General features: G+C 55.7%; 2 protein-coding genes across 4 annotated transcripts; both read right to left on the bottom strand.

Moving 5' to 3' along the window:
• Nucleotides 1–1,571: 1,571 nt before the first annotated feature.
• On the bottom strand, nt 1,572–11,452 carry TRIM47 (tripartite motif containing 47). Its single transcript, XM_082067211.1, has 6 exons — nt 10,676–11,452; nt 8,612–8,707; nt 7,854–8,084; nt 7,100–7,295; nt 6,351–6,425; nt 1,572–5,558 (listed from the first exon to the last, which is right to left on the bottom strand). Exons 1-6 carry the CDS (start codon nt 11,393–11,395, stop codon nt 4,933–4,935), a joined length of 1,944 nt encoding a protein of 647 aa, XP_081923337.1. The 5' UTR covers nt 11,396–11,452; the 3' UTR covers nt 1,572–4,932.
• A 434-nt stretch (nt 11,453–11,886) lies between these two features.
• Nucleotides 11,887–16,158, bottom strand: TRIM65 (tripartite motif containing 65). 3 transcript variants are annotated; one of them, XM_082066991.1, is made up of 6 exons: nt 15,638–16,158; nt 15,205–15,300; nt 14,898–15,131; nt 14,269–14,443; nt 13,899–13,946; nt 11,887–12,567 (listed from the first exon to the last, which is right to left on the bottom strand). In XM_082066991.1, exons 1-6 carry the CDS (start codon nt 16,100–16,102, stop codon nt 12,035–12,037), a joined length of 1,551 nt encoding a protein of 516 aa, XP_081923117.1. In that variant the 5' UTR covers nt 16,103–16,158; the 3' UTR covers nt 11,887–12,034. The 3 variants fall into 3 exon arrangements, with proteins under 3 accessions (XP_081923117.1, XP_081923115.1, XP_081923116.1); XM_082066989.1 differs by having other exon boundaries at nt 13,866–13,946; nt 15,638–16,156; XM_082066990.1 differs by having other exon boundaries at nt 13,866–13,946; nt 14,269–14,440; nt 15,638–16,155.
• Nucleotides 16,159–16,714: the final 556 nt, after the last annotated feature.

Here is a 16,714-nt window from a genome sequence, read left to right as displayed (position 1 = left end):
TATATAATAAAATGATTTAAGTTATTTCGAGCCCGCCTGAGCTTGGCAGCGTTTTTTTTTCTGGCTTTCTTGCTCACAAAGGCACAGCCGCACTGTGGGTGGGAGTTCGCAGGGCACGCCGACACCGTTCAAATCAACTTTTTGTATCAAAATGCTGTATTTTGCTGCGGTTTACACCTAATTTTTTATCCTGCAGACATTTCCTGGCTGGCTTACTAGTGGGTAAAACATTTTCCCCAGGAGTTTGTCCAGTTTTGTCTGCAAGAAGGGGCTGTTCGGACATCCCACACAACCACAAGTGATTTTTAACACCGTTTGGCAGGATCTCTGAGGGAAAAGCCCAGAATTAAATGAAACGGAGACAAAAATTGCACTTTCAATAGGCAGTATGGGCAGAATTCGGATGTTTGGTAGCGCAGAATAAAAACCGTCCCACATACGTGATGGTGCTGCACACGAAATGAGGCTCAGCCCCTTGAGCAGCTAAAATTCTCCATTTCCAACATTTTTCTAATTTCACATCTTGTGTTTCACACCCTTGCAAATGGATTTTTGAGCGTGATATTGGCTGAAATCAATCACATCCCCAAATTATCCCTGGAAGGACTAACCAGTTGCCCTATAAACAAGTCAGGACCCTGTTTGTCTGTCTGTCTGTCTGTCAGGAATCCGGGAACAGGAAAATACCTGCAGCATTTGCAGAGCTACTGTTAGGGTACGATCTCCCACCTCCGGGTGTGCAAGTAGGAGGAACTCTTAAAAAAACCAGCTATTGCATAATTTCATTTAAAATAGAACCCCTGCAAAACTAATAAACTGTTTTGAAGGGCTCCTCATATCAGTAACTGAAAACTGTATATCAATAATATACAAATATATGTTAAGAGCATATGCTACCCTATTTTTCTTTTTTTCTACCCTAAATAATAACGTTTTATATTGGTTTGAGCTTTGTCCTGCAGCGTTTGCAGCCCAGCCCTGTCTGAGCGCCTGAGAACCAGAGGGGGTGCGGGGGGAAGCAGAAAAGCTACATAATGGAAAACAGATTTAAATAAATACAGTGACATAATCTGTACAGTTCTTGGCAAGAAAAGAGCAAGTTTGTGCTTTTCATATCCGCTTTTTTTCAATAAGCTGTAAGTTTCCCTTTTAAGAAACAACCCTGATTCCTCTCCTATTAAAGTCAGTAGCAAATATCCACCGGAGTGCCCAGCTGAAGCATTGCCACCTCGCACGAACTAAGGCTCTAAAAGCCAAAAACACTGAGGAAAAACTACCTAATCTGTCCATCTTTGTTATTTCTAAGCTGAGGGCTGAGGTAGGAGAGACAACTGAGACAATTCACTGTTTTGAATTGCCCAGAACTGACAATATTGTTATTGGATTTTAGGATTCTTCCGCTCCTTTTGCAGTCGAGCAATAAAAAAATGTGTATTTGGCACAATTCCCGTAGAAACACATGGAAAATAAAACCTGTGTTATTTTACAACAGATGTACAGGACACAGAAAAATAAACATGAGATAATGAATGGGACGGCTCTAGTGTATTTAAAGGAAAGACAACCCAGAGTGATGTCTGTGTAACGTTTAATGGCAAATCATAGTCTTTAACATAATTATATTATTCTATTATAGTTTTTTCACACATTGTAAAATACTCTACATTAACTATATTTTAAAAATCCTATTAAAAAGAGGAACACTCTGTGACAGCAGAAATAACTCAAGGGAACACAGAAAGGCCGTTCAAATTGCCAAGCGCCATCTGCCCATCTAAACACCAAACGCCACATTTCGTTCGCAGCAAAATCAGCGAGTCAGAGCTGGCATAGTGCACATTTCCTACTCGTTCCAGTTTGCACCCCAAATTATTGGCAATGTAGAGCAAACTCTGGGCCAACACCCCAGTGGGATTTGCTCCCACCTTAAATGGGTCAGAGTTTGCTTTATGCCCTAAACCATGAGGATCTATAGAGCTTCCAAGCAGGATAAAAGCAGCAAGCAGGAAAGAGAGGGTTGGGTGGCACTTCCCAACTGCATCGCATCTCCAGGAGCCCTCAAAACTCCCCAAAATCCCCCCTAAAGCTGCGTATCAGCTGCATCCCGGCTCTCGGGGCAGAGATGAACTAAGCAAAAGCAGCGGCACAACCAGCAGCAAAGCCCAAACACCAGCCGTGTCCCCATAAGCTGTTCCTACATGGTTTCAGGACGGAAAGGGAAAAATTTAGGATCTCACCAAACGATCCCAAGCCCTCAAGGAGTTCAGAGACTCATGTCTGTGCTTTAGGCAACATGGAGCAGGGAGGGACGTGTGGCTGGAGCGCGGGTTTCCCCACAGGGCGATCAATCCGCCCACGAAACGGGGCAAAAGCCCAGATTCGCTGTATTTACTCTGGCAAAACTCCTCGCTGGGAACGGTGGGAGTTTTGCCTGAATAAATGAGATTTCAGGCCCAGACAGAGCTGGGATGGGAGCCCGCATGCGAGATCTCTTCCTGCAGGCGTGCAGCAGTGGTCAAGGTTACCTTCCTCTTCCTCCTGGGACGTGACCACACACGGGCTGTTGCACATCTCTACCTTTCTTATCTGGTGAGGCGTTTCTGATACCGAGTCCTGTCTGGCGTTAGCAAAACAGCAGCGACGCCTGCGCTATGTCACCGCTGACATCTCGTGCTAACGCTGAGTTCTGCAGGAGAGCGACCCGGGTGAGCCAAACAAAGCGGCTTTGAGGCAGGAGCTCAGGCCATGGGGAGTGAATTCCCATCCGGACAGAAGCCCGGGCAGCATTCCTACTGTCCGGGAAAAGCCAAGATTTCATCCGAAGGTTTCACTCTGAAGCTCGACCTCCCCTTTTCGCACCGCTGGCAGTATTTTAGGAGTTGCCACATGCGGAGGAGGAGGAAGAGCAGGGATTTGCAGACACATCCCAATGGTCCCCCTCCCAGACCAACTCACCAGCCCTGCCCTGGGGAGGAGCAGCTGCATTCGGACTCTTCAGCCCCCCCCAAACAAGACCCTACAAGGGCCATTTTGCGGGGGTCAGCACCTCTTCCCACAGCAGCAGGACTTGGCAGTGCTGGCAGGCAAGTTACAGTAAAGAAGCGCTTTAAGCCTCAGTGTTTATACAAACGTGGCTTTAACTCTAAACCTCTCGGCTTTGTGGCTGCCTTTTTATTCACATTCACTTTTTTTCCTCAGCTCCCCTTGAATATACCACTATGATTTCCAGCATATCCTTTGGGGAATATATATATATATATATATATTTCATATATTTAGCTAAACGGGCCGTTTTCCATCCCCGTTGACCACTGATGCATCATCACTGACTCACTCACACCAGCAAAGAACCTGAGCCAATATATTTTCTCTCTAGGTCTCTATTACACGGCACTACGATACTGTAAAGCAAGCTTTGGGAGGTAGGTACCAAATTAATCCCAGAGAAAACAAACTTGCGGAAAGGCGCACTGCGCTGAGACAGGGGCTGCACTGTGCTGCCCTTGCAGGTGGTATTTCTGTATTTTTCTTCTGGACAGGCTCCCTTAGGACACGTGAACTGGCATTTCTGGCTCTCAACCTCAAGTTTCCACCTTTCCCAGAGGGGACGCTTGCTTGAGAGTAGTTTTTGTTAATTGTTACTTATTGCCAAAGGGTCATTTAAATAACCAACTGATGCTGCACCTTTTAACAATGCGCTCATAGCCGTCCCTGAAACAGACCATTTGCCCCCGGGACACACTCACAGCACCTCTTTGTCACTTAAAAAATTCTCTAAGCTAAGCAGTATATTTCCAGCTCAAGTGTGCCCATGGTGCTTTAAGAGTTGGGAGTTTAATAGTATTAAAATCCCCTAAAATAGCGTGGTCATCACAAATATGGGGAAATTTGGCTGTAAAGCTTCAGTAAGCAGTTCCGAGGAACATGTTTACTAAAAGCACATCCTCAAAACTGTTCTGTGCTGCTCACCTCACCACCTCAAGGCAGGAACAGTGCTGCTGCTCCTCGGCAGGAGGTTTCTCCCCTTTCCCAGCTGGGATTTTTGGCTGCGGTGGGGAACAGTCTCAAGGTCATGGGGCTCCAACACACATGGGACCATTTGGGCTTTTCCTAAATGAGCGTCTGGCTCCAAACCGGGTTCAAAATACCCACCGGCCACAGTGCGAGGGAGGACAAAGCTCCTCGTTTCACATTTGCAGCACTAATGGGTGCTCAGCCCTGCAAGGAGAGGTGTTCCATCACCACAGCATCGCCCCTGCACCTGCCCGGGCTGCTCTGCATCCCACCCGCCCCGGAGCCCTCTGCTCACCCACACCAAGGCACAACATGATGTGGGCACTGGGGAAGCGACCACATCTGCTTTGGGGGTTTGCCCAGTCCATGCTGGGCTTGCTACTTCAAAGGCACTTTCAACAAGGAGCATGTGGAAGGTGCTCATGAGCTGGTGCTTAAAAAAGCAGCAGCAACACAGAGATCGAGATAAGGCACAAAGCGGAGCATCTGTGCAAGTCGCCGGGGCAGCGCGAGCAGATATTAAGGAGAGGGACCAGGCAGCTCGCCAGCTGGCCAAGACACAGCTTCAAATCTACATGGCACTTCTCCTGAGCAATGCACTTTACCAAGAAAGGCTGGCTCGTGGTCCCTGATGTCCAGAAAGAGAAACTGAGGGGCAGGAAGCAGCACAGAGACTCACCCAAGATCTCTCAGCAGCCCAGAGGCAGAGCCGGCACTCGGATCCAGCTCCATCCCAGCTCCCAGCCCGCGGCTCTGCCCACCAGACCGCTTCATCCACCCCTGGGTCACCAACAGCACGGAGGGAGGAGGGAAAGCTGCCACAGAGAAACACAACGCTACCAAGAGAAGCTGTGACGGCGGGAACACACTGCAGGAGAGACTCCTGTGGGTCTTCCCATGGTCCCGCTCTCCGGGCAGTTACCTACGCTTTAGCACCGAAACACAATCTTTCTTCAGCGGCCCGATCTGCAGGTGGGCATCGACACTCTCCAGGAAGAAGGCTGGTTTCAGCTTGCACGAGAAAAGATAAGGGAAATGGTGGTTGATCTTGTGCTGGAATGGGTCACACTGACCCTTGGCAACATGGGAGACCTTGAGCCGCTGCAGGCAGGTCATCTTGGAGTCCTTGACCCCGTAGAAGGTCAAAGCCTTCTCCGAATACTCCAGGAAGACCCCAATTGTGTGGAAAAATGGCTGCTGGATGACCGACTCAGACTCAGCAAACCAGGCCACGTAGTTCTGTCCGTTCCACTGCAGGCAGCAGGACTTGGCGTTTCGCCCCAGGCGTCCGTAGTTGTAGGACGCCCGGGGGTCAAAGTCCTCAGCGATGACACCGATGCTGACCCAGCCATCGATAAGCTCCACTTCCCAGTAGTAGTTGCCCCGGTTCATGAGGTTCACACCCAGCACCTGCTCGCAGTTGATGAACCGCGTCGGGCTCTCTGGGTAGGGGATGGGGCACAGCACCCGTTTGGCCCCTTTGGTGCCAAAGAGCTGGATGAACTTGTCAGCCGTGTCACTGTCTAGGTCAATGATGAAGGCAACTGCGTGGGGCAAGAAGGAGAAATGAGGACGAGGAGGGAAACAGGAGGAAATGCCCCCAACCCTCCCCGCTCTGATCTCCTGCTCCAGCCCTTCAGCGATTAGCATGATCCTTTCTGACTTCCACCATCACTCTGTCCCCTTGCTTTTAAATCCTACAGCCAATTCCAGCTGATGAGGATAAGGGGCTGAAAGAGGTGACAGTTCCATAAGCAGGATGAATACAGGCAGAAGCAGAGGGACTGCTCAGTGAGCTCAACCACAGAATCACAGAATCAGACACGGAGATGAGGTTCTTAGGGACATGGTTTAGTGACAGTGGGAGGTTAATTGTTGGACTTGCTGATCTTGAGGGTCTTTTGCAACCAAAATGATTCTGTGATTCTATGAATTATCCTTCTGCTCGCTGCCGCTGAAGCTGACCCTCACCAGACCACTGCTCTGCAGCAAACAAAGCAGATGCACAAACTGATCTAATTTAACGGAGGATGCAACTCATCAAGGGCTGGAAGGGAGCAGAAATTACACAGTACGCCTGCAGCCCCACTGGCAGCTGTGGCAGAACCACAGACAAGGAAAAAAAAAAATCACCTAAACAGATTATGACTGTTGTCAGGAAAGCCAGGAGGCTTCCTTGTTAGCTGAGCAATATTTCCTTCGGTGGCGGCAGTGCTCTTGCCAGCCATCAGCTTGGGACCAGCACCAGCCGGGCACAGGGGAAGGAGCCGGCCGGTGCCAAGGAAAGGGAAGATGCATCTTAGCAACAACTGTCAAAGCAAAAGTCCCTCGCTTACATTTCAGGAAGTAATCACGGTTCTCCAGGCAGGCGGGATTGTTTGACTTGTCTGGAAATCGGGACTCGGACAATGCTGCAGAGAGAGGGACAGAAGGGTTTGCCATCAGTGAAGAAACCAATGCCACAAACAAGGGTGTTACTGGAGCATCACCCCCCACTCAACACCCCCCTGAGCCCTGGCTGGCGTCCCCAGCTCCCCCAGCACATCCCTGCCAGCAGACATGCGAAATGCCACATGCCGCCTTTGCCACCCCAGGGAAATGGGCAGAGCGGGGGCAAGGAACTGTCTGCAATTCCCACAGGCATCCAAAAAATATGAGAGAGCGCACTCAGGCTAAACAAGAAGGAAGGGGAGAAAGCTGCTGTGGTGGTTTTCTAACACTGGCAAGTTTGGGAGCCCACAGCCTGCCCCATGAAGAGGATCGTCTGTCCTGGGAAGGAAGAGTCCCCTTTCATGGGAGGGCACTTTGGCCACTTGCCCTGACCCACAGGGCCCTGCCTAACTCCCAGCCTGTTTGTTGCCTCTCCAGTCTCCAGTCTCTGTGGAAAAATTCATAAAACCTCAAGAACGAGGCGTAAGCCCAGACAGGGATTGTGCAACGTGCAGCACAACCATGCCGGGTGGCTTCCAGGGCTGGTGGGAGAGGGGCCAGCGCTCGCAGGAGCCACCGAGCATCTCCCACCTACGCAGGGAGGATGGAGGGTGATGGGGTGACCTCCGGGCAGAGGGGCTGGGTGAGCACAAACCTTCCTCCGTCTCTTGGAAATTCAGCCCGTCAATTCCTTTCCCCTGCAAGCGGTCCCACTGGTTTTTGCAGGCAGCAGACAGCACATCCTTCACAGCGCCCACAGCTTGTGCGCATTTAGTGAAGTTCAGCTCATTCTGGAAGCTCAGCGCGGGGGAGAGGTTTTCTTCCATGGCTACTTTTAAGGCCTGAAATTCCTGAGCCAGAAAGAAGGAGTTTCAGGAGGTTTCAAACAAGCCAAAGTTGTCTCTTGTTCCGCAACCCCACCCTGCCCCAGCGGATTTGGGAACTGGCAGCTCGCAGGACTTGGCCGAAGGACAGAAGGGAGGAGAGCGCTCTCCCGGCCACGTGTTCCTGGCACCTTCTCTTCACTCCCTTTCAAACCTGGACCCAGAGCATGCCCACCTCACATGGAGCAGCATCTCCTCCCAAAAAGGTCTCCTCTCCCTGGGCTGCTGGATGGGGGCAGCGGGGCACCCCAACTTCTCGCTCTTTGCTCCCCATACCTGGGTACCCAGCCTGGGCAGCACATCAGCTTTTCCTGAGTCACAGCTAGGATGGAGGTGGGGGTGATGGAGGAGAAAGTTTTGGCCACCTGGTCCCCCCAGGAGCAGGGAGGGGAGAGGATTGTCCCAACAGGACCGAAACTCTGCAGCTATCACATCACAAGGCTCCTGATACCCATGTGAAACAGGACAAAACCCCAAAAAACAACATTATCAGCTACTTCTCCTCGCCCCAGCCCACCCAGGCACCTGGAGGAAGTAGATGGTGTTGGTGCTGGGGACGTTCTCCAGGTTTTGCTTGCACTGGGCCAGCTTAGCTCGCCTCTCCTCCTTCCAGCGGAGATCAGCCTCGGCCTCCCCCAGCATGGAGCGCTCCCCGTCCTCGATGAAACTGGCCACCTCCTTCTGGAAGGTGGCCAGGACCTTGGAGGCTTCTGCAAAGAGCTTCTCAACTTTTTCCCTCTCCTTCGTGGCAGCGCTCTGAGTGCAAAGAGAAAGGGGTCGGGGTCACCTCTCACAGGCAGGGTGCTGGAGAGCACCCCTGACCTTTGCCCAGCACCCAGTTTTCAGTTCTGTGGGGTCCCCCTGACACCCTGTAACCCCTTTCACCCAAGAGCTTGGAGCACTTTAGAACCCAGGTGTTGAGGGACATGGCTGCATGGCTGCTTACAGCTCCACCACATCCTGTGTCCCCAGGGGGTGAAGTGACATGTTTGCACAAGGGCAAAAGACGACCAAAAACCCAGTGAGATAAGGTGCAAGAGCCAGAGGATGCCCCAGCACAGTCCTTGCCCTGTCCATCCTCCCAGGTTGCAAACAAAAGCAACCAGAGATGCCATGAGGCTTAACGATTAAGAACAAGGACCCTCAGGGATCCTTGCTGCAGTCAGCAGCATTTTATGAAGCATTTGCTCCCCTGTGAGCACCACCTCTCCACCCCATCCACCCTAAAAGCTTGTGGCCCCTTTGCCACCACGGTAACAGAGTGGAAGCCATCGCAGAATCACCTTAATGAGCTCCACCATCTTCTTGGCCTGTGCAATGGTGACTGCCAGCTCCTCCAGCTCGTTCTCTGCATCGCTGAGGACTTTGGCTTGTTGGGCCTGTGGGCATGAAGGACAAATGCTGAGCTCTGTCCCCCAATTCCGGTAGCAGGGAGGCACAGAGGACCCTGCCTCTCTCTAAATTCAACCCGCAGACCCCTCTCTGACTGCGATCTCACTATCAGGCTTCAGGTGAAGGGTGCAGGGGATTGCAAGTTGTTTTCCCATTTTCTTTCCCTGCAACATCCAAACTGCAAACATCCAGTCTCAGTTGGACAACTAAAGGAGCAGCTGTGCTGCAAAGGGCCATACCCAGCTCTGTGCTCTTCACCCCAGTCCCAGCGTAAACCAAACAAATTAGGAATTTGAAAGCAAAATAATCAGGCAGTGATTGCAGCAAGCGCAGCTAAGCTGCATGCTCTTAGTGTGTATCCCAAAACTGGGAAAAACCTGCCTGGGATGGGTGGAGAAGCCAGAAGGCAGACCTGGAGTACTCCAGAAATGTGGCACCGAGTCCCCTGGACATATCTTGTTAGGAGCAAAGCAAACTGGCTGGGGAGCACAGGGTGCTGCGAGGCTGCAAAGGAAGCACTGTCCGAACGTGGAGTTTCCTGACGCACTATTGTTAGCACCAGCCATTACCCGTCATGAGGACAGGTCCCCTGGGAGCTGGGAAGGCACTGCACCCCCAAACCACGTCAGCTCCCCCCTGGTGCTCAGCCCCCAGCTCCCTGCGGCACTCCTGCCCGGCGAGGGGAGACAGGCACCTTCCCCATCCGTCCTCACCCTGCAGGGCAGTGGCACAGGGCGGCTGCAGAGGCCATGCAGGTGATGTTAAGCAGAGCCTGCAGAGGCCTGACAGCTCCTCGAGGCTAGGATCATATGCACTTTCTATTTTAAGGCACCTGATGACTAATAATGCCGGCAAAAGGGTTTTCCTGCGGTCCCAAGAGCCTGTGAGGGAGCGGGGGCTGGCTCAGGACTGCTACTGTGCTCCCTGCCAGCATGTCCACAGCCCCCAGGCTCCCCCCTGGAAAAAACACCCTCCCAACAAGGTCTCCAAATGCCTCATGTTGACACAGGGATGCCACCACGCCATGAGCCTCACAGGCTCCCATCTGACTGTGGCCCCGCAAAGGCCCCATGCACTCGAGGCAGCCATGCCCAGGAAGGCAGCGCCATGCTGGGCTGGGAGCCTCGGCTCCCAAGGAGGCTCGTGGGTGTGAATTTGGGAGGTGACTCAGCCTCATCTGGGAATGGGAGTGACGGAAAAAACCCCACTGCCAAAACACCAGGACACAAAGGGCTGGAGGAGCGGGAGCGGCGGCCGGGCAGGCTGCCAGCGCGCGGAGAAAAACCGATTTGACGAAACTGTGGGAACGAGACGGCGAAGACGGGAGCCCCATGACCGCAGGGGCGGCCACCGCGGGGTGTCCCAGGCGCCCTCGCCCCCAGCCCTGCACCCACGGGGACTGCAAGTTTGACCCCACAGTGGGACCAAACCCCACGGGCCGTCCGGCAGCGGGTCTGCCCCTAATGTCTGTCCATGTCTGCCTTGTCCTGTCCCCACACCACAGGGTGCCCTTATGGCACAGCACCCTGTCCATATGCCTGCCATGGAGTGGAGTCTCACAAGGGGAGAGGACTACAGCACCCACCCCACACACAGCATCCCATCAGTGCTGCATTTGCCCACCTCCATGTGGAGAATAGGTTTCCCATGGGGATGTGGGCGCAGCATGAACCCCCCCGGGGGTGCCGCACCCCACGTCCCCCAGGATGCCCCGCTGGCACTGCACCCCATATGGACACCCCCATACTAGGATTAGGTCTCACATAGGGACAGGTGTGCAGCAGGCTCCCCACTCAGCCTGCCTCATCCCCACCCCTCCCAGGATGTCCCGCCAGCACTGCACCCCATATGGACACCCTCATACCAGCGTCCCACCAGCACAGAACCCACCCTCCCGCACCCGCTGGGGCAATCCCCCGTGGGGATCCCCACGTCCCGACCGGCACCCCACGCACCTCCTTGTGCTCTCGCTCCCGCTCCAGGGGCACCACGTCGTGGGCGTGATGCTCGTGGGCCCGGCAGCGGGCGCAGACGCAGGTTTGCTCGGCGCGGCAGAAGCCGTCGAGGGGCTGGAGGTGGCGGGGACACAGCCCCTCCTCCAGCCGCCGCAGCGGGGCTACCAGGCGGTGGGCGCGGAAGGCGGGGGCGCGGTGGTGGGGCTCCAGGTGGGCTCCGCAGAAAGAAGCCAGGCAAACCAGGCACGATCGCTCCGCCGCCACCCGCGACCCCGCTGGGCACACGTCGCACAGCACCGCCGCTCCTTCTTCCCCCGCCGCATCCTCCTCCTCGGCCCCCGGTGCCATCGGGGACCCGGCGGCTGGGGACGCCGGAGACGTTGGGGACGAAGCGGTGGCGGCTGCTGCCAGCAGCGGCAGCACCTCGCAGAGGGCGCGGTTCTTGCAGAGCCGCAAGGCTGCGGGGACGGGCTCCTGGCAGAGCGGGCAGCGGGCAGCCCCGCCCGCTCCGCCGCTGCCGTCGGGGGGGCCCGGCCGTTGGCGGAGCGCCCCCAGGCAGCCCTGGCAGAAGTTGTGCCCGCACGGTACCGTCACCGGGTCCTTCAGCAGGTCGAGGCAAATGGGGCAGCAAAAGGGACCGTCGGGCAGCCCCGGAACCGCCAGCGCCAGCCGCAACGCCGAAGCGGAGGACGACGGGGCGCTCCCAGGCGCCTTCTCCATGCCTGAGAGCCCCGACCAGCCGGGCCCCGCCGGCCCCAACCCCAGCGGGAGGCGGGCGGCCGCCGTGCCCCGCCCGCCCGCTCCGCCCCCGGAGCCACTGCTGCTGCCGGGCTGGGGCTGCGCTCCCCGCGGTTGTTCGGAGATGTGCTGCCTCCGGGTGTGGGGAGTGCTGGGGGAGCACTTGCCTTGCCCCGCAGCACTCCCGTGGGGCTGCAGCTCCCCCCTCCCCGCGGCCCTCCCCACCCCGAATCTTCTCCAGGCTTGGGAGATTTGTCTGGAATGGGAGAAAGAGGAAAACCTCGTTCTTTCCCCTTCCCTATTGCCCACCATCGCACCGTCTGCAGGGACAGGCACCCATGTGTACCGCCCCCCCCCCCCAGCACCAGGGGTGTTTGCCCCCACCGTGAGGGCACAGCCCTTCGCCCTGCGGCCTTTCCCCTGCCCTGACTTGTGTCACCAGCATAATATTTATATATGCAAATCAGAGGCATTGGCTTGCATGTTTGTCCTCATCAGGTCTTGTTAAAACACTGCACTCCACCACTTGTCCCACTATGACAGCCCTCAGCTGCAGCTGGGCTATGGCACCAACCTGGGGCTTGCCAGCCCCGTTTAACGGAGCAGCGCAGTGGCTCCGGCTCAGTCCGTCTGGCACAGAGTCACCACTCGCCCCTCGCACAGCCAAAAGACGGGATAGAGGGGCTTGGTGAAGACATCATGAAAGGAATGGATGAGCTGTGTCCTCTCCCCGAGGCCGTAGAAGGAGAGCAGCCCCTTGTTGTAATCCAGGCTGACCCCCAGCTTCTGATACAGCTGCTCCTGGATTTTCTCCGCCCGGCCCTTGTGCCAGGCCAGGTAACAATCCTCTCTCACCTGCAACCCCCACGACCCCCCATCCAGCCCAATGTTGAACTTGTGGCCCTGCTGCCGCTGCCGGGGGAGGCTGTGGTAGGTCACCCCCAGGATGACGGAGTGGCTGGAGATCTTCACCTCCCAGTAGTGGTGGCCGCAGCCATAGCTCTGCGTGCACAGCACCTGCCAGGGCTCGAAGCGGGATCCCTGCTCCTGACGCTCACAGACAGCGCCGTGGCTGTGCTTGGCTTTCTGGTTACCTTTCGACAGCTCCAGGTATTTGTTGGCCGTCTCGGGATCGAAGGTCAGATTGCGGTGATCTGAGGAGAGGAACAGCATGGATGAGGCTGAAATGCTTCATCAGACCTTTACGCCCTCGGCATGAGCCCCCTCAGTGATGATATCATCTAAGGTGCATAGGTCTGGCTCCCAAAATAGGAGGGGAAGGTGCAATACCTGCCCACCCACCTACCACAAGGAACAGAAACAGCCCAGAAATAGCTAGAGAGGCACCAAGATGTGACACTTTGGGCAGCCCTTGAACAGCCCAGCTCACAGCCAGCAGGCAGTGATGGCTCTGTGGTCGTTTTGGAAGAGATGCACTTGATATTAAAAGCAAAAAGTATGAGCGTGGGTGGAGAGTGGGGGAGAAAACCAGGTGTTCTTTGAGCAAGTACTGCAGGGGGTTCCTCTCACCTGCACCAGCTGCAATAACTGCTGATGCAGGCACTTGCTGGCCCCCCAGCACATCACCTTTCTCCTGTAGCAACCAGGCCTGACCGGCTGTGCTGGGCTTATGCCTGCTGCCCATAAATAACATATTTTTTATCCTATTAATAGCCCTGAGAACATTTTGTAGGTCCTGATGGAAGGAATCCTTACAGGTCCCGTAGGCATCAATATCTTCCCTGGCAAGAATGGCAAGACCAATATGCCCTAAACATTACCCAACCCTCTTCCCAACAGGGAGGGGATGGGAAAAGGAGCAGTGAGGAAATCCCTAAGGAACTGCAGCGGGATGGGCCCAGAAAGGGAAAGGGACATGAAGGACTGTGGCTGGGAGTGCTGGGAACATGTCCTTGGACAGAGAATAATCATTGCAGGCAGGGAACCACGGGCAGGGATCTGTGGGCAAGGATCTGGACTGGTGCTGTGCCATGCGGGGCGGCAGGGGCAGCCCACGACACATCCCTGTGGGTGCTCACTTGGTTGCCAGCTGCTGACGTTGCCTGTCTGCCTGTGGGAAAGCACTGTGTCTAAACATGGATCATCGGGAACAGGCACGTCGCTCCTGCCCAGGTGAAATGCCTGAGGTGGGTGAAAGGAGGGGATGGAGATGGGGCAAGATCTGGAGCAGCAACTGAACAGGTGCCAGGCACTGGCAGCCCCACTTTCCATGGGAAAGTGGTCCCTGCTGCTGCTAAAACCCTTTCCCAGCCACACAGTGTCCCCCCAGCTCATTTGCCCCAGCCCTGCAAGCCTCTTCTCCACATTTAGGGAGAAGGATCGGGAGAGTCAGGAAACACTTTCTTCCCAGGGAAGATCTTGGCTTGGTGAATCTCTGCATGATGGGGATGTCAGCGGGGTGCTGTCCCTCCAACTCCCACGTGCTCCTCACCCCTCAGAAGCTCAGCTCGGAGTTGGCACTCACGGAGAGGGGCCACCAACTTCACTGCTGGCTCCTGGGCTTGCACCGGACCTGTGGAGGATGGGCACAGGCATTTTGGGTGATGTCATGCAAAAATTTGTTCTTTCCTGACTTCAGTGGAGGAAGTCCGTTGTATCCAAGCCTGGCCATGGGCACGTGCCACCACGACTTGGCATTGCCAGCAAGGAGGGACCACAGGGAAGCCACCTGGCTCCTCCCACCCCATTGATACTCATCTACAGAACAGTAGACGCGTGTCCCCATTCCAGCCCCCTATGCCTGGCAGTCATGTCCCAGTACAGTGACATGGGCCAGGCTGTGTTTCAGGATGACTTGGAGCCCTTTAGGGTGGCACTGTGAGCAGAAGGGTTACCTTGGCCAACGGGGTCAGGGGCTTTGGGAGCCACAGAGCTGGGCAGGTCCTCCAGCAGGAGCCTGGAGATGTCGGTGAGGATCTCAGTGAAAGGTTGGACCATGCCAGCCACGTCAAACTCCACAGGGAGCAGTGCCTCTGGGTTCTCCAGAGTTGGGAGCAAGGGAAACTCCTGCTGACAAACACATAGACACCCATGCACCAGCCTGGGGAGGATCAGCAGCTCCAGATCCCATCTGCACACATCGTGTCTCCCCAGTGGGATACTGGGGCATCCCCAAAACTTCTACCATGAGCTGCGAGGTCAGAGGACAGGTGCAGCAGGAGCACGAGGCTGTGGGGAGCAGCAGGGCTGTGGCACAGGACTTTGTGTTTTGCTGGTAGTGGAAGAGCCTCTTTGGGCAGTTTGGTGGTGGGAGATGCTACTTATGGCCCTGTGGGCAGCACCGTCCACTCCAATCCAGCATCATCCCCCCAACTTTTCAGGGACCCCTCCAAAAGCAGCTCTTCCTCCAGTCCCATTGCATTACTGAGCTGGGCTGAGGAGTCATATCCCCTGAGGAAGGGGTTGACCAAATTTCTGTCCTCACCAAGAGGGCATGGGGAAGGAGATGGGACTAGGACGATACCTGGAGGAAGGTCCTGTCATTGGGCCAGGCCAGCAGGTCCTGAGCCCTGTCCCTGTGCTGGCCCAAGATGTCCAGTCGCTCCTTCAGGAGGCTCCAGTTCTCCCCCACGTGCCCCAGTGCTGCCGTCTGCTCTTGCTCGATTCTGGCCACCATCTGCTGCTGGAAATCCTCCAGCGCTTTCCTCAGGAGGGTGAATTTGTTCAGAATCACTGATTTGAACCCCTCAGAGGACTCCTGGGTGGAAAAAAAACATTAGACCAGTGTGCTCCCACCTGTTTGCCTGGCACTGAGGTGGCCGGGGCATTACCTTGATGCTGCATGTTTGCTCCTCCAGCTCTTGCATCGCCCGCTCGGTTCTCTCTATTTCCTCCTGGGCTCTTCCCAGGGACTCTTTCAAAAGGGTCTGTGAAGGGAGGTACTGGAGCACGGGTGCTGGTGGCATTTCCCTGGCCAGAGCCCATGCCAGCCCCCTGTTCAGATGAGGCCAAGCACAACTTGGTACACAGAGGCACATCATGTCCCCACAAGGGGGCATGGGACAGTGGAGGTTCAGGCAGTTGCAGAGTGAGAAGGTCTCCCCTCAGCTCCTGTTCTCCAGGCTGAACCCTCCAGGTCCCTCAGCCACTCCTCATCACACTTGTGCTCAAGCCCCTTCCCCAGCCCCATTCCCTTCTCCGAACTCGCTCCAGCACCTCAAGGTCTGCTGTGCAGTGAGATGTCCCACCACCCACCGTGCACACCTCTTTTTTAGAGCGTTCCTCCTCGAAGAGCACCCGCCGGTGCTGCTGGCATTGGCGCACAGTGCAGATACAGCAGATGCACCGTCGCTCGTCTTCGCAGTACAGCTCCAGCGGCCGCCTGTGCTGTGAGCACAGCTCCCCACAGGCCACCTCGCCCCCCTCCGTGCCCGACACCCGTGCCTCGCCATCCCGCGCCAGCTCCACCACACTGTACAGAGTGACATTCTTCTCCAGCTCTGGGCACTGCTCGAAGTCCCTGCGGCACTCAGGGCACGTGTAGCTCTTCTTGGCCCCGGCGGCTGCCTGGTTTTGCTTGTTCCAGTGGTCACTGATGCAGCGCTTGCAAAAGTTGTGCCCGCAGGGCAAAGTGACAGGCAGCCTGAAGAGCTCCAGGCAGATGGAGCAGACCAGCTTCTCCTCCAGCTTCTGCAAGACGGGCGATGCCATCCTGCCCGTGCCAAGCATCGGGGCGACGGAGGAAAGAAGCCGGGGAAATAGAAACTCGTCTGAGTAGAGGAGGGAGAGACATGACGCTGAGCCTAGAGGCGGGTCAGGGCTCTGAGCCAGGAGTCCTCTTAAAGTGACACCCAGTGGGTGCCACCTTGGCCATGCTGGCTGTGCCACACGCTGAGATGATAAGGAGGGTTGGAGCTTTGACCTCTGGGAACAGGAAGGGCTGTGAAGTGCTAGGGTGACAGGTGGAGTCCTCTGCTCAGAGGTGACTCTGGTGCCAGTGCACCACGTACTTTCATCTTGTCTTCGTGCAGTTCAGTTCCAAGAGAGAAAACAGCTGGAGCTGCCTGTGAGCTGTGAAACATCCTCGGGGAGCTGGTGATCCTCAGCACAGCCCCAGGGCAGAGCTTCGACAGCTTGGCCAAGTCTCCGTGACCGCCCCAACCCCTTCAGTTGTCCCAGCCCAGTGGCCGATGGAATCAACCCCGTGGGAGCAACTGCATCCCGGGAGCACCGGCTGCGAGGCTGGTGTCACTCGCCCTGAGGGATGGAGGCCACTCAAACACTGGTGTCGCAGCCCTGCAGAAGGATTTTACACTATGAACACTCCAAGATTATCTTTAA

This window comes from Streptopelia decaocto (genome assembly GCF_964273445.1).
Source record: "Streptopelia decaocto genome assembly, chromosome: 16".
Lineage (NCBI taxonomy): Eukaryota > Metazoa > Chordata > Aves > Columbiformes > Columbidae > Streptopelia > Streptopelia decaocto.
The sequence above is the reverse complement of the archived record's forward strand: the minus strand, read 5'-3'. Positions and strand labels throughout refer to the sequence as shown.